Source organism: Doryrhamphus excisus, linkage group LG8 (genome assembly GCF_037039965.1).
Source record: "Doryrhamphus excisus strain RoL-2023G ecotype Guam linkage group LG8, RoL_Dexc_Guam_v1.1, whole genome shotgun sequence".
Classification (NCBI taxonomy): Eukaryota; Metazoa; Chordata; class Actinopteri; order Syngnathiformes; family Syngnathidae; genus Doryrhamphus; species Doryrhamphus excisus.
This window is the reverse complement of record NC_136364.1, coordinates 22,327,115-22,354,444: the sequence shown is the minus strand read 5'-3', so window position 1 is coordinate 22,354,444 and position 27,330 is coordinate 22,327,115. Positions and strand designations below refer to the sequence as shown.

The 27,330-nt window shown below is 40.5% G+C and overlaps 5 protein-coding genes across 6 annotated transcripts; 4 read left to right on the top strand and 1 right to left on the bottom strand.

Moving 5' to 3' along the window:
* Window positions 1-36: 36 nt before the first annotated feature.
* On the bottom strand, window positions 37-4,018 carry nudt8 (nudix hydrolase 8). The gene is made up of 5 exons (XM_058080933.2): window positions 3,449-4,018; window positions 2,053-2,826; window positions 1,851-1,983; window positions 1,656-1,733; window positions 37-642 (listed from the first exon to the last, which is right to left on the bottom strand). The coding sequence occupies exons 1-5, from the start codon at window positions 3,529-3,531 to the stop codon at window positions 448-450; spliced, it is 1,263 nt and encodes a 420-aa protein (XP_057936916.2). The 5' UTR covers window positions 3,532-4,018; the 3' UTR covers window positions 37-447.
* Window positions 3,055-7,905, top strand: ftr86 (finTRIM family, member 86). Its single transcript, XM_058080929.2, has 12 exons — window positions 3,055-3,092; window positions 4,335-4,945; window positions 5,056-5,151; window positions 5,267-5,500; window positions 5,574-5,739; window positions 5,814-5,888; window positions 5,961-6,002; window positions 6,090-6,131; window positions 6,871-6,918; window positions 6,986-7,051; window positions 7,138-7,340; window positions 7,469-7,905. Exons 2-12 carry the CDS (start codon window positions 4,433-4,435, stop codon window positions 7,802-7,804), a joined length of 1,821 nt encoding a protein of 606 aa, XP_057936912.2. The 5' UTR covers window positions 3,055-3,092; window positions 4,335-4,432; the 3' UTR covers window positions 7,805-7,905.
* Window positions 7,906-9,751: 1,846 nt separating this feature from the next.
* On the top strand, window positions 9,752-10,808 carry cbln20 (cerebellin 20). Its single transcript, XM_058080946.2, has 4 exons — window positions 9,752-9,907; window positions 9,996-10,097; window positions 10,158-10,298; window positions 10,374-10,808. The coding sequence occupies exons 1-4, from the start codon at window positions 9,898-9,900 to the stop codon at window positions 10,799-10,801; spliced, it is 681 nt and encodes a 226-aa protein (XP_057936929.2). The 5' UTR covers window positions 9,752-9,897; the 3' UTR covers window positions 10,802-10,808.
* A 3,268-nt stretch (window positions 10,809-14,076) lies between these two features.
* cbln18 (cerebellin 18) lies at window positions 14,077-16,458 on the top strand. The gene is made up of 7 exons (XM_058080945.2): window positions 14,077-14,210; window positions 14,778-14,883; window positions 15,188-15,367; window positions 15,455-15,589; window positions 15,658-15,746; window positions 15,818-15,898; window positions 15,973-16,458. Exons 2-7 carry the CDS (start codon window positions 14,778-14,780, stop codon window positions 16,099-16,101), a joined length of 720 nt encoding a protein of 239 aa, XP_057936928.2. The 5' UTR covers window positions 14,077-14,210; the 3' UTR covers window positions 16,102-16,458.
* Window positions 16,459-17,997: 1,539 nt separating this feature from the next.
* tagln (transgelin) lies at window positions 17,998-26,538 on the top strand. 2 transcript variants are annotated; one of them, XM_058080948.2, is made up of 5 exons: window positions 17,998-18,161; window positions 22,444-22,632; window positions 22,774-22,945; window positions 25,759-25,861; window positions 25,951-26,538. In XM_058080948.2, the coding sequence occupies exons 2-5, from the start codon at window positions 22,453-22,455 to the stop codon at window positions 26,087-26,089; spliced, it is 594 nt and encodes a 197-aa protein (XP_057936931.1). In that variant the 5' UTR covers window positions 17,998-18,161; window positions 22,444-22,452; the 3' UTR covers window positions 26,090-26,538. The 2 variants fall into 2 exon arrangements, with proteins under 2 accessions (XP_057936931.1, XP_078649175.1); XM_078793049.1 differs by lacking the exon at window positions 17,998-18,161 and adding an exon at window positions 20,687-20,830.
* Window positions 26,539-27,330: the final 792 nt, after the last annotated feature.

Genomic DNA, 27,330 nt, shown 5'->3' with positions numbered 1-27,330 from the left:
AAACGTGATGAATGAATGAATGAAAACTACTTTGACTTTCAACTTTTTCATATCTTTAATGCATTTGTCCTTTAACACACCACATTGTGACGTGATAATGTACTTTCAGTGTAAAGGAGTTCACACAGGATCGAACTAAAAACGTGATGCCGGTAATAATGAATAGCTTTGCATCACTGAGCAACCAATAAAGCATCTCAATAAATAACTGAGTTCCTTAACCACAAGGAGCTCAAGCAACAATTCACAACAACTCCACTAAATTAAAAGTAGTTTGATCAAAATGAAAAGTTGTTCACTTGAAATCACGCACACAGCTTTTAGAATATTTATCTATATGTCAAAATGCCCAGGAGAGTGGTACTCACATGATTCTGTCTGTAACTGCATCAAGTTTGATTGCACATTTTAAAATACAAAAATCTTCAGTCACGTGATAAGCAACCTTCACTGCAGGTGTGACGGGACAAGAACCTTCAGCGTCTGCTCTAAGGCAACGGCAGTCAGTCCCCACACGCGATGCTTCCCATTACGGAACACCGGTAACGTGTAGCCGTACTTGTCCCCGGTGCGAAAGTGAGTGTAGCCACGGTTTTGAGGGTTGCACAAATGGGACAAGGACATAGTGAAAATCTCTTCCACCTGAGATGAGGAGGGGGAAAAAAGAACATCTGAATTTGGGTGCACAGGAATTGATGCGTATTCATGTGACTACACAGACTAGCTAGAGATGGGGATACAGATGATGCAGATTAAGTCACATGTAAATATTAACACTATATTGCCCAGCAAAGCTAGATGGAACTCATATTACACACCCAAAGTCAAGAGTAAATGATATTTGGGTCAGTCTTCTGAAAGGGGTACCGGAGAGGGTGGCTTCACATTGTATGGCATGGGTCCATTTTCAGGTCCACAATCATATAAGTGGCACAGATTTCTAATCAATTCACTTTGGGAATCTGTTTTTTTACATTATGGTCCCACAGAAGGTCCAGTATGTGCCTGCAGTATTAACTAACAATGTTTCAAAGAAGATCTATTATGCTAATTTTCAGCCCTTTGTATAGAGCTGTGGACTCCTATAGAGCAGTTACACACAACCTTTCTAGATCTTCCAGATTCTGCACCTCTTTATGCAGTGATTCCATGGATTTCCGTTCAAATGGTCTATTTAATTTATTCCAGCCATGGCCCGCCTCCAGGCTCACCCACTCCGCTCTCCCGAGGACTTCCAGATACATAGGTTATTTTACATAGCAATCTGCAGCTCATCTAAGGAAGTCCGAATCGCATTGACGTCAGTAAAAGTCAGTGTTAGAAGAAATTCTGTAAAACTGAGAATGCAAAGCCATCCAAAACTTCAGGGCTCTTCCAAATGCGCAAACCTCAGAAAAGTGGAAAGGCATAATAGGTCCCCTTTAAAGAACACCATTTGAAGCAGGGTCCATCTACCAGCTCCATGTTATGTGCAAGATAACAGTATGTTGTCATGTGTAATGACAGTGATAGATTTACATGAGGTAGCTATATATACATATATTAAAGTAATAATTTATTTTAATACGCAAATTGGTTACAATGTCACACTTTTAGTACCCTTTTCATGAGAATGACCTTTAACTAAATCCTGCAACAACACAAAATGACTGTACCTCTTCAGGGTTTGGTTTGAAGGACAATTCCTCAAAAGGACCTATGTTTGCCAGCACAGGAGCGACCATCATCCCCGACTGTAGAAAGGTAAGACAAACACTGTAAATACGACTTTTCATTTGATGACGTTCCACCGACACCAACTTCATGTTTTGCTCATGTAGGTCCAAATGTAGTTCACCTAATCCACTCACCATGTCCCTGAGGGGCTTGAGAACACCCCACACCCTTTCTGGAGAGACATCAACACCAAGCTCCTCCCGTGCTTCCCTCAGTGCAGTGGCCACCACGTCGCTGTCTGACGGATCGCTCTTGCCCCCCGCAAAGCTACACAAAATAGAAAATGAGGACACGTACAGATGTATGCGATGTGTTGGTTATTTGGCTTCAACTCACCTGACGTCTCCCTTGTGCCTGCCCGTGAGCGTTCTGGAGCGCAGTGTGAAGATAAAAGCCGGTTCACCTGCTACACTGCAAAGTGACACCAGAATGGACGCCCATCTTCCCTGATTTTTTACTTTGCTTTGACTAAGCAATTTTCTCCCTTTGTCTACTTCATAAATTGTCGAATTGGGTCCCAGGAGTTGTCGACACCTGTTTTCATTGTCGAGTGATAGACAATCACTCCAGGCTGCATGAACTGCTCTGGTTCGGTGAAAAGAGAGGCTATAGGGTTGTGCCCTGTTGTGAATGTTTCTTAACCATTGTAAAGATCTGTCAAAGTTTTGTCTGTAGCTGAAATTACTGCAGTAACTTTGACCGGTAAAATGCGAGTGTGAAAGCTCTCCATCTCTTCTCCAGGGTGGGAGGCCAGCTGTGGAGGACACACAGTCCTGATGTGTGCTCACAGTTTTGGGGTTCTGGGCAAAATCCTCCACTTCGGTGTGCTTCCTACGAGAATACAACAGTTTGGACTTTGCAGGAGCCTTGAATTTGAAGTTATGAAATGGGGTCTTTTGATTTTCACAGTCAGTACTAAATAAAGAACGTTTGCTTGGGCCGGATACAGTCTCTGTGGACAGGAAGGAGCAACCTCTACTTCCATGAAGGCCTTCACATTTTGATTCATTTACATGCCATCTAGCACAGGAATGGTTGGAAATAGCACTTGTATGGGTCTCAGTCAGTCGCAGCATTGATCCAATCACCATTTGTGGGCTCCGGAACATTCTATTTTTAAAAAAAAAAAAAGAGAGAGAGAAAGGGAGAGAGAAGAACTGTTTAGTATAGCAAGTCATTTTCATATTAATATTCACAGATAAACTAAAAATCATTTTTTCGTAAACAACATTTGAGAGGGATTTCTTCAGCACTCTTGTCTTGTTTTGACGACTACTAGTTAAAATACTAAAAAGTTAAATGATAATGATACTCATCCAACATTTAAAAGACGAATGCCTTCACCTGCCGAGGGGCAGTAGTGATTGCATGTCCAGGTGAGTTGCACTCTCACAGTCGGCTAGCAGGAGTTGTGCTCTTTAAAAGTCGTCGAATTATTGTATTTAAAGTGGACTTTTAAAATGAATGAACCGTGGAGAGTCTATGTCAATGCCGCGGTTGCGTTTAGATACTTTGAATACACCGCATCAACTTTAGGCGTCCATGGCTACGCCTGACTGCTACCAGGCTAACGCGTTAGCTAAAGGTACAACACATAACAAAGTCCTTCGTCGTCCCAAAACATAACGTTACATTCAGTTACACAGTCGATTCCAATACGCCCCGTTTTAAGTTTGATATATGTAACGATTCATCGATTACCACGAAAGCGTACATTTTGAAAACGGCTTACCTTGAAAGTTGACTACACAGCATTTTAGCCTGCCGCCTAGCTTGCCGGTTGCCCTTAGTAAATATGGCATCCGGTCCTTTCATGTGCGTCACTGTTGCCCTCACTGAGCAGCCACGACGAAACGCCTGTTCCACAACATTTTTGTCCAAGTAGTGTCAACTAAAGGGCAGCTAAGGCTAAATAGCAGTTTTGTTTATTTTTACTGACGACATGTTGAGCAAAGCCCGCATTCTTTGTCGTTTTCATCACGAGTCACTGATTTTCAACATGTTTCTTATGAATTTGCAATATTGTGTTTTTTTTAAAATTTTTTTAATTAATTATTTTTATTCTATTTACTGTTGTTTAAGTAACTATTTGTACTTTTTATTTACGTATAAGGTTGTTTCTTTTTCCTTCATCACTGCTCATGCTGTAGTCTGTAATTTATTTTTATATACTAATGGTTTGTATTGCATTTTACATTTTCAACGATCTATTTTTTATTTTATTCCATTCATCATTTCATAAGCTATTGCAACACAGTCTCTATTCTTTTCTCTTATTAAAATTGACATTTAAACACAGGAAGTGGATACATGTATTTATGACAAAAATCTAAACATGTGACGTATTGTCAATTAACATAAGCACATTAAATAATAAATTAGTAAACTAGTAATAGATAAGAATGTGTAGGATTAAAATAAACTGTGTCCTTTCCAGACATGTTGAATTGTTTAAATGTAAACATGTGATGTTCCTTAATGTAACCTGTTAAGCATGTCCAAAACAAATAAACTTACCATGACAATGAAACCACAGTGGCATAGTTTGTGATTTATCACACAAGGAAACTCCTCAGAACCTGATGAACCAGTTTAACACAGAGTCCAACCTGCTTCAGTTTCTCCGCAGCATACGAATGAACCCCGAGGGAATCGCTGGACTCTGGAGTTCTGACGCCTTGGAAAGCTGACAACCCGACCCCATCACGGCACTGCAATGGCGGCTTCCGCATGGTCTGAGGAGGAGACTTTTGTGTGTTCCGTGTGCCTGGAGACCCTGAAGGACCCGGCAACTCTACCCTGCGGACACTCTTACTGTTTGACTTGTATCCAAAGTCACTGGGACCGAGGCAACAGCAAGGGTCAGTACAGCTGCCCCCAATGCCGGCAGCTCTTCAATCCTCGACCTTCACTGGCCAAGAGCATGCTTCTAGTGGAAGCCATGGAAAAGCTGAGGACCAACAGCCTCAAACAAAGCGGCTCCAGAGCTGTGTCTTCTGCACCACCATCAGAACCGGTGTACTTGGAAGTTCTTCCAGATATGGGACCACAAGATGGCGGCATGTACCCTCAGCTTCCGGCTGTGACTCCCAGGCCTTGTCCTCAGCACAACCGGCCTCTGGATCTGTTTTGCCATGACGACAGGGAGTGTGTGTGTGAGGTGTGTTGTCAGCATGGCCACAAAGGACACCACGTGCTCACACCTGAAGAAGAGAGAAAAGAGAGACAGGTATGTTGAAGTGTTGAGTTTTGCATTATTTTTGGTTTACATCCATGTATTGGCCAACAAGTGTGATGTTTTTTGTCGCTAAATAATAGATGGTGTGTGTGTGTGTTTAGAAAGAGCTAATACAGGCACAGGCAGAGGTGCAGAAACGAGTCCAAGAGACGGAGAAGTCACTAAAGGATTTCCCAAATGTTGCTCGTCAACATAAGGTATGAACATTTGTGTTTGTTTCTTATTTAGAAACATCTGCAAAAAATGGGAATCGCAATTTTCTTGCTTAGAATCGAATCATCCCTCACCTTCCCATCATTCTTCTCTTTTCAGGCTTTGGTCCAGGCTCTGCAGCAAGAGAGGCTTGATTTGTTTTCTGAGGCATCCAGCCTCATCGCTCTCACTGGCACTCAAATTGGTGAGCTTCTTAACACCCATGAAAGGTCTTTAGGCAGCCAAATTGAAGGCCAGATCCATCGACTGGAGCAGGAGGTGGTCCAACTCCGCTGGAAGGCAGAGGAGCTGAGGAGGCTGGCAGATATGCAGGATCCCATCTGCTTCCTAAAGGTAGCGGAATGTCAAAGAAGAAAGATTTGAATGACATTTTGCAAATAAATATCGTTGTGTTTTTTTTCTTTAGAATTTCTTCACCATGGAGCAGGCGGCTCCAACAAGTGCCACCACAGGAGGGTCAATACTGAGCAAGGAGGAAGCGGTGGCAACATCTCTACGCTCAGCCTTAAAAGAACTACAAGAGTCAGTAAAGGAGATTTGCAAATCTACACTGGCCACATTTGGCTCGTTAGGTCAGTTTCGGTTCCTCCACCCTCGCTTCTCAGCCTTTTCATGTCATAGTGATCACTGTCTTTTATCGCCCTAGTGAACGAGGACTCCTCCGTAGCACCAAGCATTACTCCAGTAGATACCCATGGACAGGCTAATGTGCAAAACACAGGTGGTGAAACTTAACATCTTCAAGATCTCTAACGATTATACGGTAAATAACTCGCTTCTTTTTATTCCATAGTTTACGAGATGCTAAATCCTGAACCCCCGCCACGACCCCAAAGTAAGTGATAAAAAAGCTTCTTACACTTATAACTTATTGATTTTGAACATGTTATTACTGTGAGCTCATCTGCTGATTTTCCATTAGCGCCTGATTCTTCAACTAAACTTTCACATCTACCTCCACGACGTAAGAAAAACTCTTTTAGTTTAACTCCTCCAACATTATAACGCCATCTCTGCGTGACTTTTCTCCAGGTAACGTCCAAAAACATGCATGGTAGGTTCATTGTAGGCTCCAATTAATTAAGTTAATTGTCCACAGGTTGCTGACAAGTCCCGGGTGTACCCCGCCTCTCGCCTGGAGTCGGCTGGGATAGGCTCCATCATACCCCCGTAACCCTAATGACGATAAGCGGTGTAGAAAATGTCGTAACACTACTTGAGATTGTAGTTTTTAGTATGGTAATATATGTATAGAGGGGTACTATAATGTCCCGATGTTGCTGCAGGAAGTACAGAACTGCATGCCATTGTAATTTATTCAGATGACTAGTATATATATCTACATAGTATATGTATAATTGTGTGATCGTATTTAGTCATTTTTTGTATGTAGATTTATGAAAATAAGAACAATTTCACTAAGTCTGCAACAGTTAAAAAACAACTCTAACAGAAAACTTCCAGCTGTCTTCAGGCGAGAGGCGGGGCACACCCTGGACTGGTGGCCAGCCAATCATAGGGCACATATAGACAAACAACCATTCACACTCACATTCATACCTATGGACAATTTGGAGTGGCTAATTAACCTAGCATGTTTTTGGAATGTGGGAGGAAACCGGAGTACCCGGAGAAAACCCACGCATGCACGGGGAGAATGTGATGTCTTTAATTTAAATAAACTCTTCTGTCTGTAAATGTAGCTTCCGTGCCGCCACCACCATTTCCTCCTCCTCCTGCTCCTCCTCGAGGTAAACACCAAAGCACAACATGATGTACAACTTGTAGCATTCACTACGGCCATCTTTGCCTTTTTAGCATCTTCTCTAACGACAGTTGGACTTGTAAGTCCAGAACCAAAGATAAGAGAAGAATTAATGAAATGTAAGTGAAAGAATTCTTCACACGAGGATCTCGGGAGTCAAATCCTCCTTCTCGTTGCAGACATTTAACCAACTTTCTCGCTTCAGTTCGCTTTGAGCCCACCATGGACCCCAACACGGTGTATCGGCACATACAGCTGTCCGATGGGGGTCATAAGGCCACATTGCGGGCAGAGAACCTGAACCCAGCAGACCACCCTGAACGTTTCCAGTACTGGAGGCAGCTTCTCTGCAGAGAACCGCTGGCAGGCAGCTCATACTACTGGGAGGTGGAGTGGACTGGCCAAAAGGTACCAGAGATACGTCCTCCATCGAGGGTGTAACCACGCTTGAGCCCACTTAACACCATTATGTTTACCTAGCGTGAATCAAGTTTTCTAGAATAAATGTACTAAAGTTGTTCTTCTTCATCCCCCAGATCACCATTGGAGTGGCCTTACAGGAGATGGATCGGAAATGTTCCGATGACAAAAGCCGTTTGGGCCACAATCCCCTTTCTTGGGCGTTGTACTGGTCTGGGACAGGTTTCTCCTTCTGGCATAACGGTCATGAAAAACTTCTGGGCTCGCCCAAATGCAGACGGATCGGCACCTACTTGGACCAGCATGCAGGGATTCTGGCCTTTTACCGCATCACCAACAACCAGGCCGACCTCATCCACAGACATGTGACCCAGTTCACCGGTCCATTGTACCCGGGATTTCGGTTCTGGGGTGGAGTTGGAGCTGCAGTCACAATCTGCCAGTTGGAGTGAAAGCATAGATTCAGTGAACAAGTTCCTTTTTGGTTCTTTCACTAGCATGAATGTAATCTTACATATTCGATTTAATAAAATGTACAATAAGCAGAAAAAAATCAATACCTGCTAGTATGACTACACTCAATTGATGACTCGTCATCTTAATTATGTAAACATGGATTTAAAAAAGGGATGTTTAAAAAAAACAAACAAAAAAAACACAGAGGATTCCATCTGGCACCAAGTTGTCTACCTCGGTGTATAAAATATCAATACCAATGTGTTGCCATGACTGGTGTTTTCACGCCATGATTTAAAAACATTATGGCAAGGTGGTAGTGGTTACAGCATTTTAAGAAGAGCAAGCCCATGTCTTTAAAAAAAAAAAAAAAAGTACCATCGTACCTCGCTGACCTTTGTTGAAAAAAAAGTACAAGTACATCAACTAAAGTTAACTGGGTCTTAATTTAATTTGGTTCCGCAGAACAAAATACATTAAAGACTTGGAGACAGGCACCATAGCTACAATGGCGCAAACTGGAAGCTCCATGGAGGGCTACAAACTGAATTTTTTACAATCTGTAACCAGACTTAGTGGAACCCTGTGCATTCAGGATTCAGCAAATTAGCAGGTCCATTTTTGATGTAGCTTTTTGCCAAAAATCTGTCTCGTCCTACAGAAAACATCATTTGCAATAAGTTAATTTTTAACACATAAAATGTACAGCAAGCGTGTACTATTCTAAGAAAACTGACAATATTTACATGTTTATGTCTTTATGCTTCACTGACGGTGTTGCAATTTCCCGCTTTGTTCGGCCATCATTCAATGCACCATGGTAATGGTAATGGTAATTTGAACATGCATCAGATTACAATTGAGTGCATCACATAATCAGTTCATAATACAGTTTTTTTTTTTAAATAATGTACCTCGTACCAAAGTATTTGTGATTTTAGAAATACGAAGTTAGTATGTTCTCTGTAGGCGGCATGATGAATTATCCTTACTAGCCTTTTTTGCAGTACATTTAGCGAGTGAAGATTGCTTTTATAGTTATGATCCCATATTTCCACACAATAAGTAAGATATGGTAGAACCAGAGAGCAATAAAGAGTGTGGAGTGATTTCTGATTGAGAACAAATTTTGCTTTTTTCAATACTGAAATATTTCCGGCCACCTTATGTTGTATATTTGGAATATGAGGTTTCCAGCTCATATTTCATCTATTGTGATCCCCAGAAATTTATTTTCGTTCACCCTTTCAATGTCCACACCGTCTATTTGTATTTGCTGGTGCATGTCCTTTCTGCTGTTAGCAAACAGCATGATTTTAGTTTTACTTAGGTTCAAGGACAATCTATGATCATCAAACCATCTTTTTAGTGTGACCATTTCTTCTCTGACCTTTCTAATGATTTCATCTGTACTCCCTCCGGAACTAAAAGCAGTGGTATCATCCGCAAATAATACCAGCTTTAAGTCTTTCGTAACTTTGGAGATATCATTGATGTACAAGTTGAACAGTTTTGGCCCCAGTATTGACCCCTGGGGAACTCCACTCTGTGTATTCTCCTAGCTGTACGTATTGCTTCCTGTCAGCTAAGTAGCTTTTGACCCAGTTCAGAACTAATCCTCTTATTCCGTACCTTTCTAATTTAGTTATTGGGATGTCATGATTGATTGTATTTCGGATGTCATGATTGATTGTACCGTAGTCGTGTGCCGAGACACCAAAGTTTGTCTGGCAACACAAGCACATTCACTGGTGGTCGTTGAATGTAACTTTTAAGGCGAAGCTTTGTGTTGTTATTTATTAGTATCAACATTTCAGCTTATTATGTTTACACTGTGCCGTTGGGATGAAAGACACTCTTTTGAGTTGACACAAATCTGGTTTCATAATAATACCCGACCTAACAAAAAGGTGTTATCTTTATGTGTCATGAATAAAAGGATTATTGGGTGGGGACCAGAGTATCTGGAGCAGGGTGGAGCTGGATATCACCTGAACAGGCTAAATAGAGGCATATAAAGAGCCGTAAAGCCTCACCCCGCAACAGTCAATTTAACCTTTTCCCTCTCAGGCTGCTCGTTGCCGCTGGCATGATGCGGGGTAAGACTCGTTGGAGGTAGCTTAGCATTTTGTCACATCAAGGAGGTTGACGGGGGCATTATTGAAGTACACACTGTTTTCCTTGCAGCTGTTATAATCCTTTGTCTTCTGGGGTTTGCATTTGCTGACTATACCTGGTCGGGATCCAAGCCAGACTCATCTGAAAATGACAAAGGCAGCCTGGAGGAAGGTAAGATCTTTTGAAAATGGCGACGCTGTTCTCTCAGTGGTTAATGCTGTGCGTGTTCAGCGTGCGTGACAGACCAGGCTTCGTGTGGCTGCTGCGTGATGCAGCAGAAGATGCAGAGGATGGAGATGTTCTTTAACACGAGCCTAAACGAGCTGGAGAAAGAATTGATAAAAACCCAAACCACGGTCAACAATATCCGAGGTGAGGAACGTGAGAATTTCAAAGAAAATAAAACAATTTTTTCTCCGATTCATTCAATATGTCCGTTTCTTCCAGCAAGCCGCAGTGCCTTCTCTGTGGCTCTATTGAACAGCATTGGGTGCTACGGACCCTTCCGTGATGACAATGTCATCACCTACAGCCACATTTTTCTCAACTTGGGAGGGGGCTATGATGTAAAGACTGGGGTCTTCACAGTCCCTCGTGCTGGTGTGTACAGCCTGGCTCTGACCGTCTACAGCGATGTCGGTTCCTCCGGTAGCCTCCTGGCTGCCTGCGCTAATCTGCACGTCAACGGTGTAGTGGTGGCCGGCATAAAAGAAAAAAATACACTAGACCATGAAGACAGCGGCTCTGTTGTTGTGGCCCGCCACCTGGAGGTTGGGGACCAGGTGGCTGTCACTCTGCTGGCCGGATGCTTCCTTTGTGATAACAGCAACCGTTACAACACGTTCACCGGCTTTCTTCTCTATGCTACCGACTGAGTTTGAAGACTTGGGTCTCGTATGAAATGTGTAGCTTTGTGAGGGAACCACCTTGGCCTGGTTGCTTTGATGTAAAAAAAATTAACTCATTCCTACATTGGCCGTTTTGATCATCAACTAAGTCGTCTTCCTGATCCATGTGGCGTGCATTTGTCCATGTACTGAACTTTCACACTTTCTTTTACTCGGTTTATGTAATCCGATTGTGGTATTGAGATTCATCTGTAAAAATGCAAATAATAAACTTTGGTTGTCACAAAAAAGTGCTTTTGTGTTTTTCTAAAAGCTTCTTTCAAACAAAGAAATCCAAATATTTATCCACAACTTTTTCTTTCACACAGCATTCGGGTGGCCAGGCATGTGATCCATCAGTAATGTTTTTTGTTCTTGTCCTGTCACGTTATTTCTCATTTGTGAGCAAGGCAGTCTTCACTATTGGTGGTAAAATATATATGTACATTCCTCCAACTCTCCTTTGCTTTTGATATATATGTGTATATATATATATACGAGACACACTACTGTGCATAGTTTGTAAACAGTAACTGCCTGAAGCCTGGCATGGCTTTGAAGGTTAATAATAATTGTAATCACGATTTTACAAGATGAGTTTTTGAAATAAAGCAGTAATTCCTCGATGACCTGAAATAACAGGTTCCAGACCCGGCTGTAATAAATTAATTTGGTAAATAGGATTCGTTATTTTCGTAGTTAAAGCATAGAAACCCTGCTCACGACCTTCTAAATAAGTATTTTTAACATTATTAGAGCCCTCTATACATGAACTTTGACTTAATGTGGCCATGTTGGTGCTTGAGAATACTTAATATGGTCCAAAAGGGTAATATTTCTTCAAAAAGCATTTTTTTGGGGGGCAACCACAAAACAGCATGATTTTGTTTATTAATTTTTTTTTTTTAATACATGAGCATGAAGCTCCAAAATTCAAACCGTGACGTGTCAAGGCACTACTGCATACATTTTAGATTTCGATTGTAAATTATAAGTGTTCAATACATTTTTTACATACAACATGTACTCAACAGGAAACATGACTGATGACTTGTCATCTTAATTACAATAAAGAGGACCTATTATGCATTTTGATCAATAAATATAGTTTGAAACGATGCCAAAGTTTCAGATAATGAGGTTTGCGCAGTTGGAAGTGAGCTCTGAGAGAAGTTTGGGAAGGCTCAAAATGTTCAATTTCAAAAGGCGTGGTAAAACTGCCCCTTTGTGATGTCACAGAGGGGCAACTCTCTGCCCTCCCCCAAGCGCTGCTACGCTGTTTACTTGCTAGCAATGCCTCGAAAGGGAAAGCCACATTTGTTTACAATTCCTAAAGACGCCACCATCAGGCACGAGTGGTTGGAGTTCCCGCCACGATCAGTGGCTCTACCCGAGTTTCTTGCACACTAGTAGTCCCGCAAATCTCATTATACATTACCTGTGCGTAATTACCTGTACATTAACTAACGCTAAAATGCTAAAGCTACTTACCATTTATAGACGTCTTGAAGTAACCTCTTTTCTTGAGAAACTTCATACAGTCTCCACTTCCGGATCGGATTCGGGGTCCAACACATATGGCTGTGTGTCAAAAGCAGACATTTTAAAGAGATAAATAGAGAGATAAATTAAAAACAGTTTTCACAGTAACCACGAAATCCAAAGAAACACAGCTGAATAGGTGCAGATTCTGGAAGAACTATAAAGCTTTTTATAATTGCTGATTATTGTGTGTAGCTGCTCTATAGGAGTCCACAGCTCAACTCAACTCAGGACCGAAAAATGATCATAATAGGATTAAAATGGATGAAAGAAAAGGGAAGACCTGTGTGAACACTGAAGGACCCATCTGGCACCAAGTTGTCTACCTGTGTGTATAAAATATCAATATCAATGTGTTGCCATGACAGCGTTGTTTTCATGCCATGATTTAAAAATATGATGGCTGTCTACCTCTAAAAGGTGGGAGTGGCTACAGCATATTAACGAGAGCAAGCCATAGTCATTTTTAAAGAAATGTGATAGAGCAGAGGTGGGCAAACTACGGCCCGGGGGCCACATCCGGGCCGCCAAGTGTTTGAATACGGCCCGCCCAATCTTTCCAAAGTATTTCATTTAAACTCAACATACAACCTGGCATCATGGCCTGAGCCAACCTTTTGATGGTTTTATCAATTTCGTTTTTTGACATGGTCTGTTGTTTACAAAGTGCTCCTGAAAAAAGGGACACAATTACATAATAATAATAATAATTATTATTATTAGTAGATTATTATAATTATTATTAGAACTATTATGATTATTATAATTATTATATTAATGCTAATTATTATATTAATTATATATAATATTATTGTTATATTTGCATATTTTACATAATAATAATATAATAATTATTATTTTTATTTTATTGTAATGATTATAATATTTTATTATTTTTAAAATATTTAAATATAAATATAAAATAATAAATAATAATAGCAGATTGCATGACAATTTTACAGATACAATAATACCAGGTGGACTGTTACATGTAAAATATATAGTCTGCCCCCCCCCCCCCGTAAATTTTGTCATATCAATGCGGCCCGCGAGTCAAAAAGTTTGCCCACCCCTGTGATAGAGTGACGCTCCAAAATGTAAATAGTGAAGTGACAAGGGGCTACTGTAAAAATTTGAGATTTTTATTATAAGATGAGTTCATTACCCAGTCCAGAGTGTACCCCCCTCTCACCCAAAGACAGTTGGTGTAGGCTCCAGCATACCCGCAACACTAGTGAGGATAAGCAGCATAGAAAATGGATGGATGTACTCGTATAAAATCACAAAACATGACATTTTGGCTGGGATTACGGCCTGTGGTATGTGATCTCCTTTTTACCAACAATATACGCCTTTCATAAAAACCAGTACAGTGTAGGTGTAACAGAGAGAAATCCCAGAGGGGTACAGTATTGTTTGCAAGCTTCCATGCTGTAGAATGACTGTACTGCACCAACTTCTATCCCAGGGTGAGAATCAGGTTATTGCATGTTGTTATACCCGAACCTCTACTGAGGTCTGTTAGATGCTCGTCGCCCTCTGGAGATCTAACAACAATGTTGTTCATGTCAGTTCCCCGGGAGGAGGTGACCTTCCATATAAAGTGACACGACGTCACGCTCGGGTCTTTTCACTGACTGTAAAGTAAAACTGCGCGCTGCATTGTTGAGTTACATAAAAAGTGGAGCATAAGGGCTGAAATGTCAGACCTGTGTTCCTGTTCTTAGGAGGTGAGGGAAACAAGCGCCACCTCCTTCAGGGGAGGGTTATGTCAATAAGAAATCAAAGTGCACAAAACTAGTGCAACACACACCTGAGTCTGTATCTTGCAGAACAAGGACGAGGATCAAACGCAGTAAGTTGAATCAATTTATGCTTCCACTTTAGTGTACTTATTACTGCATGATGATTGACTCAAAAGCCACCTTGTTGGGATTTTTTTATATTTTATTATATATATATATTATTATATATTATTATATATTATATATTTGTGATTGGCTGGCGAGCTGTGTGTATCTGCCTGAAGTCAGCTGGGATAGGCTCCAGCATACCCCTGCAATCCTAATGAGGATAGGCGGGCATAGAAAATGCATGGATGTCATTTATTTATATAATACATACAGTATATTACATATAAAATGTAAATGTTTATATTTGTATATACTACAACATTAGAGTATTAGGACCACATTGATGAAAAAAAAATCGGAGTATTAAAATAAGTTGTAAATATTGCCTGTGACAATTGCTCTGTTTTGCCGCCACTATAAAAAGTTCCCTTTCATTTTGAAGAACTGTGCTCTATTTTCGCTCTGACATGTAATATTAGCACTTTATACTCGTGAATGTTTTTTTTTTCCTCATAAATGTTCAACTTTATGCTTGGTGCATGTTTTTAAAATGTCTAATCTTATTTCAGATGCTTGCCTCAACCCTTTTGACCCTGTTGGGGGTGCTCTCTCTACATGGTTGTGCAGAGGCCCAGTCCATCCAGCCCATCAATCAAATTCTCAAAGATATTGCTAGTAAGCTCGACAAATACATCAACATTTTTTTATGTTTATTGTTGCAGTTGTAATTTGCAGTGGTGAGGAACTCTACCGTGTTTCTAATATTTTGGTGTTTTGGTACAGGCTTACTTGTACTCCAGTTTTTTCAGCCCCAAAAGGTCAAGTGATGACTCTAAATTGGCCAAAAGTTAGTTTGCATAGGTCTGGGATAGGGATGAATTCAGTTTGATATCATGGAATGGAGTACTAATGATAAGTACAGCCATTATAGATGACAATAGTTTTTTTAGCTCTTTAATAACCTTCTGTCCTTTCTCAGTAAACTTGGATAACACCCTAACCTGTGCAAAGTGGGATTGCAAGTGTACTTTTGACCGCCAGCGCGGTTGCTGTTGTGCAGCCAACGACATGTTCCGAGTGGAGGATGAAACCTTTAATAGGATGACGTCTTTGAGGAACGATATCAACTCACTCAAGAGCAACGTGCACGCTTTAACCAGTAAGTTTGTGGGTTCCTACGCAAACAAAGTGGCGGTCATTTGTATGATAACTGGACAGTAAGTTGATTTTGCCTTTTTTGTGTCAGCTGGCATGAATATTGCCTTTGCAGCCAGTATGGGCCCAAATCCCGATCAATGCTATGGGCCTTTCAATACCAATGTACCAATTGCTTACACTGTGGTGACTCTGAATGACGGCAACGGATACAACCCTTCCGTGGGTAGGAAATACACACCTTTGTTTACTGTCTCTGCTTCCATCCGTCTCACTCCCCATCATGTCTCCCAGGTGTCTTCACTGCGCCTCACGCTGGAGTGTTTGTCTTCTCCTCCACTGTGTACTCATTGGTGACCTCGGGTCAACGCCTCTATTACAAAGTAGACACAACAATCCTTTCACACAATGTGGAACACATGAAGCTTCATGGTTGTTTTCATCATACCTGTAGGTCAAGATGATGAAGAATGGTGAGGTGATGACGAGCATGTCGGAGGACAATCGAGACGATAACGAAGACACTGCTAATCAGGTAACGAGTCCAATTGATGCAAAATGGAAAAAAGAAACAAGAGTTTCAGTTACTTCCTTTTTTTATGTTATTAGATGATTACGTTGGAGTTGCAGAGAGGCGATCTAGTCTACATGCAGTTGGACGCTGGACGAAAACTGTGTAAAAATCTGAATAATAATGTTTTTACTGGTTACATGCTGTATGCCTACCCGGATGATTAGCATGTAAAGCAACAGCGATGCTTTATCCTGCTCATTTCAAGCTTTCAAAATGATCCTGGATCCCAGTGGGACAGCTTGGAACTTTCATTTAATGGAATACTGAAGTTTTTTTTTAAAGGTAAATCTGCTTTCTTCTTCTCTTGGCCTTCTTCACCGACCAGACTTTTTCTGTTGGGATCGGGCATGGGTCTAGGGCTTGAGACCCACTCAACATTACGTGCTAATAGTTAGCAATAAACAGAAAAAAAAACTCAAGTGAAGATTTTATGAAGTGATTTTATCCTTCTTTTCTGTAAAGCAATTTAAGTTACCTTGTGTACGACTGGTGCTCTATAAATAAACTCGTCTTGCTAAGAATTCAATATAATTGAACTACTATTGAAATATTGCCATAAAACTGGTTTGTGCACAAAATTGCTATTTTGGAAGTGTTGAGAACGCCGCAGAAATGACCGTGAAGTAGATGTTTAGCTCCCCAGAAAAATATCAAAGCATCCCATTGCTGCCTTATTCCAGTTTAGATACACAACATCCCAACAAACACTTTCTAGCTGAAGAAAATGCGACAAATGGTACTGATTTATTTTCATAACAATAAAGTTTACCCTGGTGCTAAATATTCATATTTTTGACATATATTGAGCTGTATTCAACCATTAAACAGCACAATTTGTTAATATATATTTGAATAAATTGATAGTTAGTGTTAGTTTGTCATTCAAATAGCCATACATGACATACATGTACTTCAATTGTTTTGTTCTTGTTGTCTGTGCCTTTGTGGCAATTATTCATAATTTCCTGGTATCCATCAGATGACACTCAATCCATGAAATTGCAATGAAAGGATCTCGTAAAAAAAAAAAAAAAAAACGACTAACACTAACATTTTGCTATGTAATGAATATTGCCATAAAACTGGTTTGTGCACAAAATTGCTATTTTGGAAGTGTTGAGAACGGCGCAGAAATGACCGTGAAGTAGATGTTTAGCTCCCCAGAAAAATATCAAAGCATCCCATTGCTGCCTTATTCCAGTTTAGATACACAACATCCCTACAAACACTTTCTAGCTGAAGAAAATGCGACAAATGGTACTGAAGATTTATTTTCATAACAATAAAGTTTACCCTGGTGCTAAATATTCATATTTTTGACATATATTGACCTGTATTCAACCATTAAACCGCACAATTTGTTAATATATATTTGAATAAATTGATAGTTAGTGTTAGTTTGTCATTCAAATAGCCATACATGACATACATGTACTTCAATTGTTTTGTTCTTGTTGTCTGTGCCTTTGTGGCAATTATTCATAATTTCCTGGTATCCATCAGATGACACTCAATCCATGAAATTGCAATAAAAGGATCTCGTAAAAAAAAAAAAAAAAACGACTTCACTAACATTTTGCTATGTAAAATGACATCAGGGAGGTTGTCTATGCGGTGATCAGTCCAGAGACTAAGCCGCCTCCCGCCCCCTCCGTACTCGGAAGCAGCTCTGTGCAAAGACGTCTCCGCAATGGAATGCAGTGGAAATTTTGTCCCACTACACACATCTGCACACACACTTTGAGATGGATTTATCCTCCTTCAAAATGAAAGTTCTCTGCATGGACTTTGTGTATAAAAACATTATGACTTGATTTTGTTTTTCCAGTTCATCCGCATGCATCCACTCTAAAAGAGGAGTGATGCGATGAAAATATTTGGAGAATTCCCGCAGAGCAAACCAGGACGGCATGACTGCTGCGGGTCCTCTGCGTGGACGAGCTCTACCCAAATAAGGCCGGGCTTTTTAAGTGAGCTGATGGAGTAGGGAAGCAGTGACACGGAGCTGCTGAAGGCCATGCCCTTTTTAGGACGAACTTTCCTTTTTTCCCCCTTCCCATCCGTCCCTCCTATTTCCCCTTGATACTCCCTCCGTCGCTGGCGCCCGCCCTCTCAGACGTTACTGTCATTAAGTCATCGGCCCCTTTTAAGCCAGCTTTTTAAAGCAAATATCCACACTCTCACCACAGGCTGCACCAGCAGAGAACCCATCTATTCCCTCGCAGTGAGTACGCTTTTCTTTTATTGCTGTCACAAACTTCCTTAAGAAGTTAATTATAGCTTATAGAGGACCACCCAAGGATGCAGCAGTTGATACTGTATCAACTCCACTGTGTGGTTGTTGCGGATTTAGTATAGAAATGCAATTCCTCATTCAATTGGGAGCATTTCCATGTTTGAAATAGCAATGCAACTTCAAACCTTATAACAGTAAATAAACTTGGATAAAGTGCAGCACTGAAGTAAAAAACTGTGGTTATTCTTAACGATAAGTGTAGAAAATCCTCTCGACTGGCAAAAGTTTAGTCTGCACTTGGCACGAAGCCGTGAAAGAAAAGAGAAAGCAAGCCAACGCCCACAAGCTCAAGTGCGGAGCTGCTGGTGGAGGATTAGTACACAAATCATCAAGAGCTGTGCTGACCGGATGGCATGGTGCCACAGACCTATCCTGGCTGTGGACCAGTGGTGTCCACAGTGCGGACTGGGGGCCATTTACCGCCCACAGCTCATTTTTATCATTAATAAAATGAATAAATTATTAATGAGGGGCGGCAAGGTGGTCAAGTGGTTAGCGCGCAGACCTCACAGCTAGGAGACCAGGGTTTAATTCCACCCTTGGCCATCTCTGTGTGGAGTTTGCATGTTCTCCCCGTGCATGCGTGGGTTTTCTACGGGTACTCCGGTTTCCTCCCACATTCCAAAAACATGCTAGGTTAATTAGCCACTCCAAATTGTCCATAGCTATGAATGTGAGTGTGAATGGTTGTTTGTCTATATGTGCCCTGTGATTGGCTGGCCACCAGTACATGGAAAGAATTTCTAGGTGTAGCCAAGGCATCGAGGGAGTCCAGGTTGGGGGCCTGAGGATCTAATCGCTGCTATTTGCAGATGATGTGGTCCTGATGGCCTCTTCGAGCTGTGACTTTCAGTGTTTACTTAGGCGGTTTGTATCGGAGTGTGAAGCTTCTGGGGTGAGACTCAGCACCTCCAAATCCGAGGCCATGGTTCTCGGTTGGAAAAGGGTGCAGCGCTTCACCCGGGTTGGGAATGAGGTCCTGTCCCAGGTGGAGGAGTTCAAATGCAGATCGCCGCAGCATCTACAATAATGTAGTCGCTGTAACGGACCATACATAACCTTTTATTTTGGGGTTTTTTCCAGCTTGGCCTGAGTCCTCCTTTGTAATGTTATGACGTGGACCATGTCTATAGAGAGGCCAATAAAAAAGACAAACTGCATGTGGACACTGATATAAACACTGGAACAGCCAACCAAAGACTAAACTGGTGAAGCGTGTTACAAGACCTTTTTACTTTTAGGACTTTTTCAAATTGTTAAACTAACTGTATTTACATTTTGTTATTAAAACACTTTAGGGCAGGGGTCTCAAACTCAATTTACCTGGGGGCCACTGGAGCTAGGGTCTGGATGAGGCTGGGCCGCATCAGGTTTTCCAAAAAAAAAAACAACACATTTATTAAAAACAGAAAAATGAAAAAACTTTGCTTGGCTCCAATTTTCTACAAGAAAAGCTCTGTAAAACATTCCACTGTTCTCAAATATCTTCATTTTTATTTTTCTACACAAAATAATTTGAAAAATAAATAAACAAATCAAGAATAAAGAAAATCAATCAATCAGTAATAAATAAATATAATAATAATAATAAAAACTTAAGAAAGCACATATAGTTGGTGGGTAGACAAATTAATTTTTTCAGATTAAAATGAACAAAGCATTATTAGAGCCCTGTAGACATGACAAAACACGACTATAGTCACATTTATACTCTTTTTATTTACAACATATTGCGCAACTGCAGGGTCTTGAGACACATGCTAACTCGCAAACTAGAGAGCTAGCGACCTAAACGGTAGCCTCCAAGTTATTTCCTTTAAACTTAAATAGCCAAAAACTTACCACTTCCACACGGATAGGGAGGATAACTATTAACAGTTATTTAACCTTTAACATTAACATTAATCAAACGTAATATTTTTTTCTGGGTACATGATACCATACAGCATCCATATCAAACTTGCGCGGGCCGCACTAACATTAAACTTTCATATCAAGGCGGGGACCTCAAACTGGTGCCCTGCGGGCCACATTTGGCCCGCGGGCCGCGTGTTTGAGACCACTGCTTTAGGGAGTATACTGTGAAAATGGTTCAACCAAACTAGGCTTTGTGTTCAAGATGCAGCCCAACAAAACCTAAATTACCAAAGCGGTACTGCAACAGTGGTTAGCAACTTACTTCCAGTTCTCAGCTTTATGCTCTGTGGGCATTTAGATAAAAGCACCTCGTTGGTGTTTTTTACAAAAGAGGACCAAGTAATTATTATGCAGCATTGCCAAAAAGCAACACTGTAGAGCAAAACAGGACAAAAACTGTCTTTTAAATTTTGAATGAATTTTTGTACATACTATTTTCATATTTTACTGATCTCCATAATAGAATCTGTGTGTGTTTTATTGAAAGCAAAGCTGAGTGTGTGCAACCGTTGTCGGGCTGAACACGCAAATCTACTGTCTCTGTACAATGACAACGACAACACACAGAGCAGCATCACCCCTCCCTGCTCCTGATGGTTTAATCCTTTCATTTGAATTTTGAACCTTCTTACCAGGAACAGGAAAAAGTGAAGTGACCTGACGTCAAGATGGCAGCAAAGGTTGGATGGTGCAGACAGCACCTTGATACGGGTTTTGCACTTGGCTGCTGGCCACAAAAGCGATACAGCAGCATTGAAGCGAACAGTGTTGGCGAGCGTATGTATGTTGGCAGAGAACAAAAAGAGACCATGGCTCTGCTTGACAAAGAAATGTGCCGATGCAAAGACGGCTGAGTCCGACCTCCCTTTGTACACCACTTTGCCTCAGACGCCCAACGAGACAAAATGGTGTACAGTAGGAAAAAAAGTGCTGAGCATCATTGCTTCATTACACGCTTGTGACATGCATGTGAAAGATACATTTTTACAGGTGTATATTATAATAATTAGCCATCAGCAAATGTCCCACATGCATGTTTGAGCTGCAAATCACATCCAAATATGAGTGTATTCCGAACATGTTAGCTGTATTAAAGGGATAGTTCCACTCACTCACCATTTTGTGTCCTGAGTCGAGTCCTTGTCGGATGTCAGTGCTGAGAAAAATAGTTCCAGCTAGTTGCTGGAGACAGAGAATAAAAAGTTTGGTTTAGCAAAACAATATGCGTTCAAAAGCATTATACATTTGCATCACAAAATTATTTTCAGAGTTCCCGCCTGTCCATTGTTACACACATTTGCTTCACTGGTTTCACAGTGTTTACTACTGGACATTCCTTTTAGCATGAAGCCAAAGGGATATATTTAGAAGCCGGAATATACGGATGCCGAACTTGGTAAGATGGACTTCGGTGCTAGTGTCACAGAGTTGCTAAGGTGCTAATGGGCGGCACAAATTAGCTAGTTCTTACCTGTGGTCCTGAGCGCAAAGTGATACGACAGCAGAGAAAATAACGGCAAGCGATTTGTGAGGTCTGATTTTTTTCGAGTAGGAATTTTTTGTGATGTTTTGAGAAGCCACAATCTTTACTTATCTGTCCCCAGCAACTAGCCGGAACTACTTTCCTCAGCACCAAAATCCGACCAGAACTCGGCTCATGACACAAAGCGGGGAAATGAGTCGCTGTTGACGAAACTTCACTGCAATCAACTTCCTGTCTAAAAATCCGAACTATCCCTTTAACCATCGAGTGAAAACTCCAAAGTCAAACACTTTATTCTGAGACAATGGTTGCCTGATAAGTGAAAAATATTTTTTTAACTAACAAGTTGAGGATAAATGAATTTATTTCATCTTCCAAAATGATGTTTGGCTATGGTTTTGTGCAGCGTTACACCAGGATGCCAGGTGGGTTAAAAATATCTTGAAGAAAAGATAAGCTCACACAGGGCCGAATGGTTAGCATTTTGGCTACACGGTGAGGAGATGGGGCATCTCTCTGTGGAGTTTGCATGTTCTCCCACATTCATCATGGAGAGATGATTCCTTCATTGAATGCTCACTGAGCTAAGGTAGTTTTCACCCAAAAATGTACACTTAGACTTAATTGATCCACAAGGGAAATGTGTTTGACTTTGGAGGATCCACTTTAAATAAATTGACATTATACTTTTAAACAAAAAAAAACTAAACTGTTTTCAATAAAGCTGGTTATTCTTGAAAATAGAGTGGAATTTTTTCAAAAAGCATGTATGTTAAATATGATTTTCTCCACTTCCTCCTTTTACCTCAGGGAGCTGGCATGGCAAACAAAGGGCCGTCCTACGGCATGAGCCGGCAGGTTCAGGATAAGATCGAGAGCAAGTATGACACAGAACTGGAGCAGGTTCTGGTGGAGTGGATCTCCCGTCAATGTGGTGCTAATGTCGGAAGGCCAGAGTCAGGCAAGTTAGGATTCCAGGCCTGGCTGAAAGACGGATGTGTGAGTGCACTTGCTCTAGTTTGTTGATTTTTACTTACTTATTTACTTACTTGCATGTATGAAACCATCACCTGCTTGTGGCAAATCAGGAGAATTAATAAGTGGTGCCCCCTGTGCATCACTTCCTTCGCTTGTTCGCAGGTCCTGAGTGAGCTGATTAACACTCTTTTTCCTGGAGACAAACCTGTGAAGAAGATACAGAGCTCCCCCATGGCCTTCAAGCAAATGGAGCAGATCTCTCAGTTCCTGAATGCTGCAGAAAAGTATGGCGTCACCAAGACAGACATGTTCCAGACTGTGGACCTCTGGGAAGGTACACTGGCTTTGTTTGTCTCAGTTTTTTATTAAACACTGGTATCTAAAGCACTGTTCATGAGCGCATGTATAAATAAAGTTAGGGCTGTCAAAAGTAGCATGTTAACAGCGGTAACTAATCGTGCTAAAATTGTTAGCATGGACACCATCTCAAGCCATATAACTACGCAGATGTTAGCATAATGTCGTGTCCCCACATAGTCACAGTCTGAAGCTCTTTTATAACTTTATTCTTACCTGAAAACATAAACAGCAGTGTAATTCCAACACCATATTCTAGCTATATCGCCAACTCCCAAAACACTTCTCTAGCCCTCCGCAATGACGCTGCATAATTGTCACGAGACCTGCGAGATGCATTCATGGACACTCCAAAAATCACAACAATGTTTTAATTATGCGTGTATGTGTGATCTAAATAAACAGAAAGACAAAGAAAAACAAAAATTGAATACTCTTGTCAATCACTAACCTAACTCTTACAGTTTGATTCATTCAGAAAATACATCTACACACAAAACATGAATTCAACTACTTGGTGTCTTTGAACGCAACTCTTCATGGCTCATAATAAGGCAGTTAAAGTACATTCATATGTTACCTTTGTTGGTGTTTGGCAAATAGATTCTCAGATACAGTGAAGAAAATAAGTATTTGAACACCCTGCTATTTTGCTATTTCTCCCACTTAGAAATCATGGAGGGGTCTGAAATTTTCATCGTAGGTGCATGTCCACTGTGAGAGAGATAAACTAAAAAGAAAAATCCAGAAATCACAATGCATGATTTTTTAACAATTTATTTGTGTGATACAGCTGCAAATAAGTATTTGAACACCTGAGAAAATGAATGTTAATATTTGGTACAGTAGCCTTTGTTTGCTATTACAGAGGTCAAACGTTTCCTGTAGTTTTTCACCAGGTTTGCACACACTGCAGGAGGGATCTTGGCCCACTCCTCCACACAGATCTTCTCTAGATCAGTCAGGTTTCTGAGCTGTCGCTGAGAAACACGGAGTTTGAGCTCCCTCCAAAGATTTTCGATTGGGTTCAGGTCTGGAGACTGGCTGGGCCATGCTAGAACCTTGATATGCTTCTTACGGAGCCACTCCTTGGTTTTCCTGGCTGTGTGCTTCGGGTCGTTGTCGTGTTGGAAGACCCAGCCACGACCCATCTTCAATGCTCTGACAGAGGGAAGGAGGTTGTTCCCCAAAATCTCACAATACACGGCCCCAGTCATCCTCTCTTTAATGCAGTGCACTCGTCCTGTCCCATGTGCAGAAAAACACCCCCAAAGCATGATGCTACCACCCCCATGCTTCACAGTAGGGATGGTGTTCTTCGGATTGTACTCTTCATTCTTCTTCCTCCAAACACGCTTATTGGAATTATGACCAAAAAGTTCTATTTTGGTCTCATCTGACCATAAAACTTTCTCCCATGACTCCTCTGTATCATCCAAATGGTCATATGCAAACTTAAGACGGGCCTTGACATGTGCTGGTTTAAGCAGGGGAACCTTTCGTGCCATGCATGATTTCACATCATGACGTCTTAGTGTATTACCTACAGTAACCTTGGAAACGGTGGTCCCAGCTCTTTTCAGGTCATTGACCAAGTCCTGTCGTGTAGTTCTGGGCTGATTCCTCACCTTTCTTAGAATCATTGAGACCCCACGAGGTGATATCTTGCATGGGGCTCCACTCCGATTGAGATTGACCGTCATGTTTAGCTTCTTCCATTTTCTAATGATAGCTCCAACAGTGGACCTTTTTTCACCAAGCTGCTTGGTAATTGCTCCGTAGCCCTTTCCAGCCTTGTGGAGGTGTACAATTTTGTCTCTGGTGTCTTTGGACAGCTCTTTGGTCTTCGCCATGTTACAAGTTAAAGTCTTACTGATTGTATGGGGTGGACAGGTGTCTTTATGCAGCTAACGACCTCAAACAGGTGCATCTGATTCAGGATGATACATGGAGTGCAGGTGGACTTCTAATGGGCAGACTAACAGGTCTTTCAGGGTCAGAATTCTAGATGATACACAGGTGTTCAAATACTTATTTGCAGCTGTATCACACAAATAAATTGTTAAAAAATCATGCATTGTGATTTCTGGATTTTTCTTTTTAGTTTATCTCTCTCACAGTGGACATGCACCTACGATGAAAATTTCAGACCCCTCCATGATTTCTAAGTGGGAGAAATAGCAAAATAGCAGGGTGTTCAAATACTTATTTTCTTCACTGTATGTGTGCTATCTTTTAGCTTAATTTAAATTTTCAATTCACTTGGAACTATTAATACATTCAAATGTTTATGTAATTCTGTCCTGTCATTTAATTTTTTGCTCATAAAATACACAAAAAATGTCACACTTTGCTGCAAATGGCGATTAATCATGATTAATTGTGTGAAAAACTAAAGCCCTAAATAAAATACAAAAGGCTAAAAACGGGAAGTGCACTTTTTGGAAATTTTGCCCGACATTTACAATCCTTTTCTCTGCATTATAACATGAGAAAATGAGTTAATATGAGCTAGCTAACAATGCTGTCATTGGGACCACACCTATTTCCATTATGAAGCCCTCTAAAAAAAAGCGACAACAAATGACGCTGAGACCAGCGGCTAGCAAGGCGTTGTGTATAATAACACGCTGTGTAGCTTGGTTAATATACATACAAGTCAGTTATTAGCGTAAACATTGTTACTAATAATATGTTTCGTCATCTTTAACACAAAGATGATGCAAAGTCACAATATACATAATGTCATGTTTAGCCTTAAAACATATCTAATCTATTTTTGATGTGCAGGTAAGGACATGGCAGCAGTGCAGAGGACCCTGTCGGCTCTTGGCAGCTTGGCCGTCACCAAGAACGAGGGAACATACCAGGGCGACCCAAATTGGTTCTTCAAGTGGGTGCCATCATGAAAAGAACCATTACTATTTTAACATCTCAAAAAGCGTTAAAATATTTCTTTTGGTTGTTTTTTTGTTGTTGCAGGAAATCCCAAGAGAACAGGAGAGATTTCACCGATGATCAAATGAAGGCAGGGAAAAATGTAATCGGCCTCCAGATGGGGTCCAACAAAGGAGCCAGTCAGGAGGGAATGAGCTACGGAAGGCCGAGACAAATCTTGTAATGTCACTTAAAATCTCTTCAGTCCCATCTGATGCACATTACTCCATCTTAAGAGGCCCTCCCATGGTGGCTTCAGTATTTTTTATGAAAAAATAAAATAAACCCCCTTAACACAAATCACACTGCTGACTTCCGCAGAGCCTCACCTCTCTTTATTTACTCACTTCATTTAGAGACTGCTGAAAAACTAAAAGGGTCAACATAAATATGACACTGCTTCTAAGAGTCCTGCAACTTTAGCCGTCCTGTTGAATATGATACTGCACAACATAAACAAAAGCGTATTATCTTTTATTTGGTCACAATAAATAAATGTTTCCATGACTTTCTGAAATATGGTTACATTATGGGGAACTCTCATTTATACTGTCTCCAACTTGCTCTATGCCTGCTGTATCAGCACTAATATCTTTTGTACATTTTCATATTAAATCATGACTGGGAAATATATACAGTATGTACTGTGTGATTTGTAATCAGACTTATGCATATGTTTGGAATGATTCTATTTTCCATTCCATTCCCACTCACATTCATACCTATGGACAATTTGGGGTCAGTAATTAACCTAGCATGTTTTTGGAATGTGGGAGGAAACCGAAGTACACGGTTATGTATTAGAAAAACTGCATCTCAGCTTTGTAATATTGGTGAAAAAGTGCATTATTATATGAACTTTTTGCCCTTCTTTTCCAAAATATTTAAACTTTCTTCAACCTAATTTTCCAATTTTTTTCTGGTAATGACTTTAAAAAATAACACTTAATAACCACTTCATAATATTATGAGTTTATTATGCAACTTTTTTTCTCTTCATGTTTTATTCTCATAAACTTATAGCCTTTTTTCCCCATTTCTGCTGTTTTATTTTCCAACTACTTAAACTTTCCTCTTATAATATTATGATTATATTCATATATATATGTATAATATTTTGACCTGATTCCAATATTGTAACTTTTGCCCCAATTTTCAAGATTAGAATTTTACTTTGTTTTAATATTTCTACCAAACACTACTAAAATGGCATTTTTTTCCAACAATATTACAAGTTTATTCTTGTAAAATTAGAAAATGTTCTCTTAATATTTAGATTTTATTCTTGTAATATTACAGCTGTTTTTCCCCTTTCTGCTGTTTGAATTTACCAACCAATCAAAACGTTTTCCTCAACCAAATCTTCCAAAAATTACAACTTTTTTTTATATATATTTATATTTTATGCTACTAAAATACCGACAG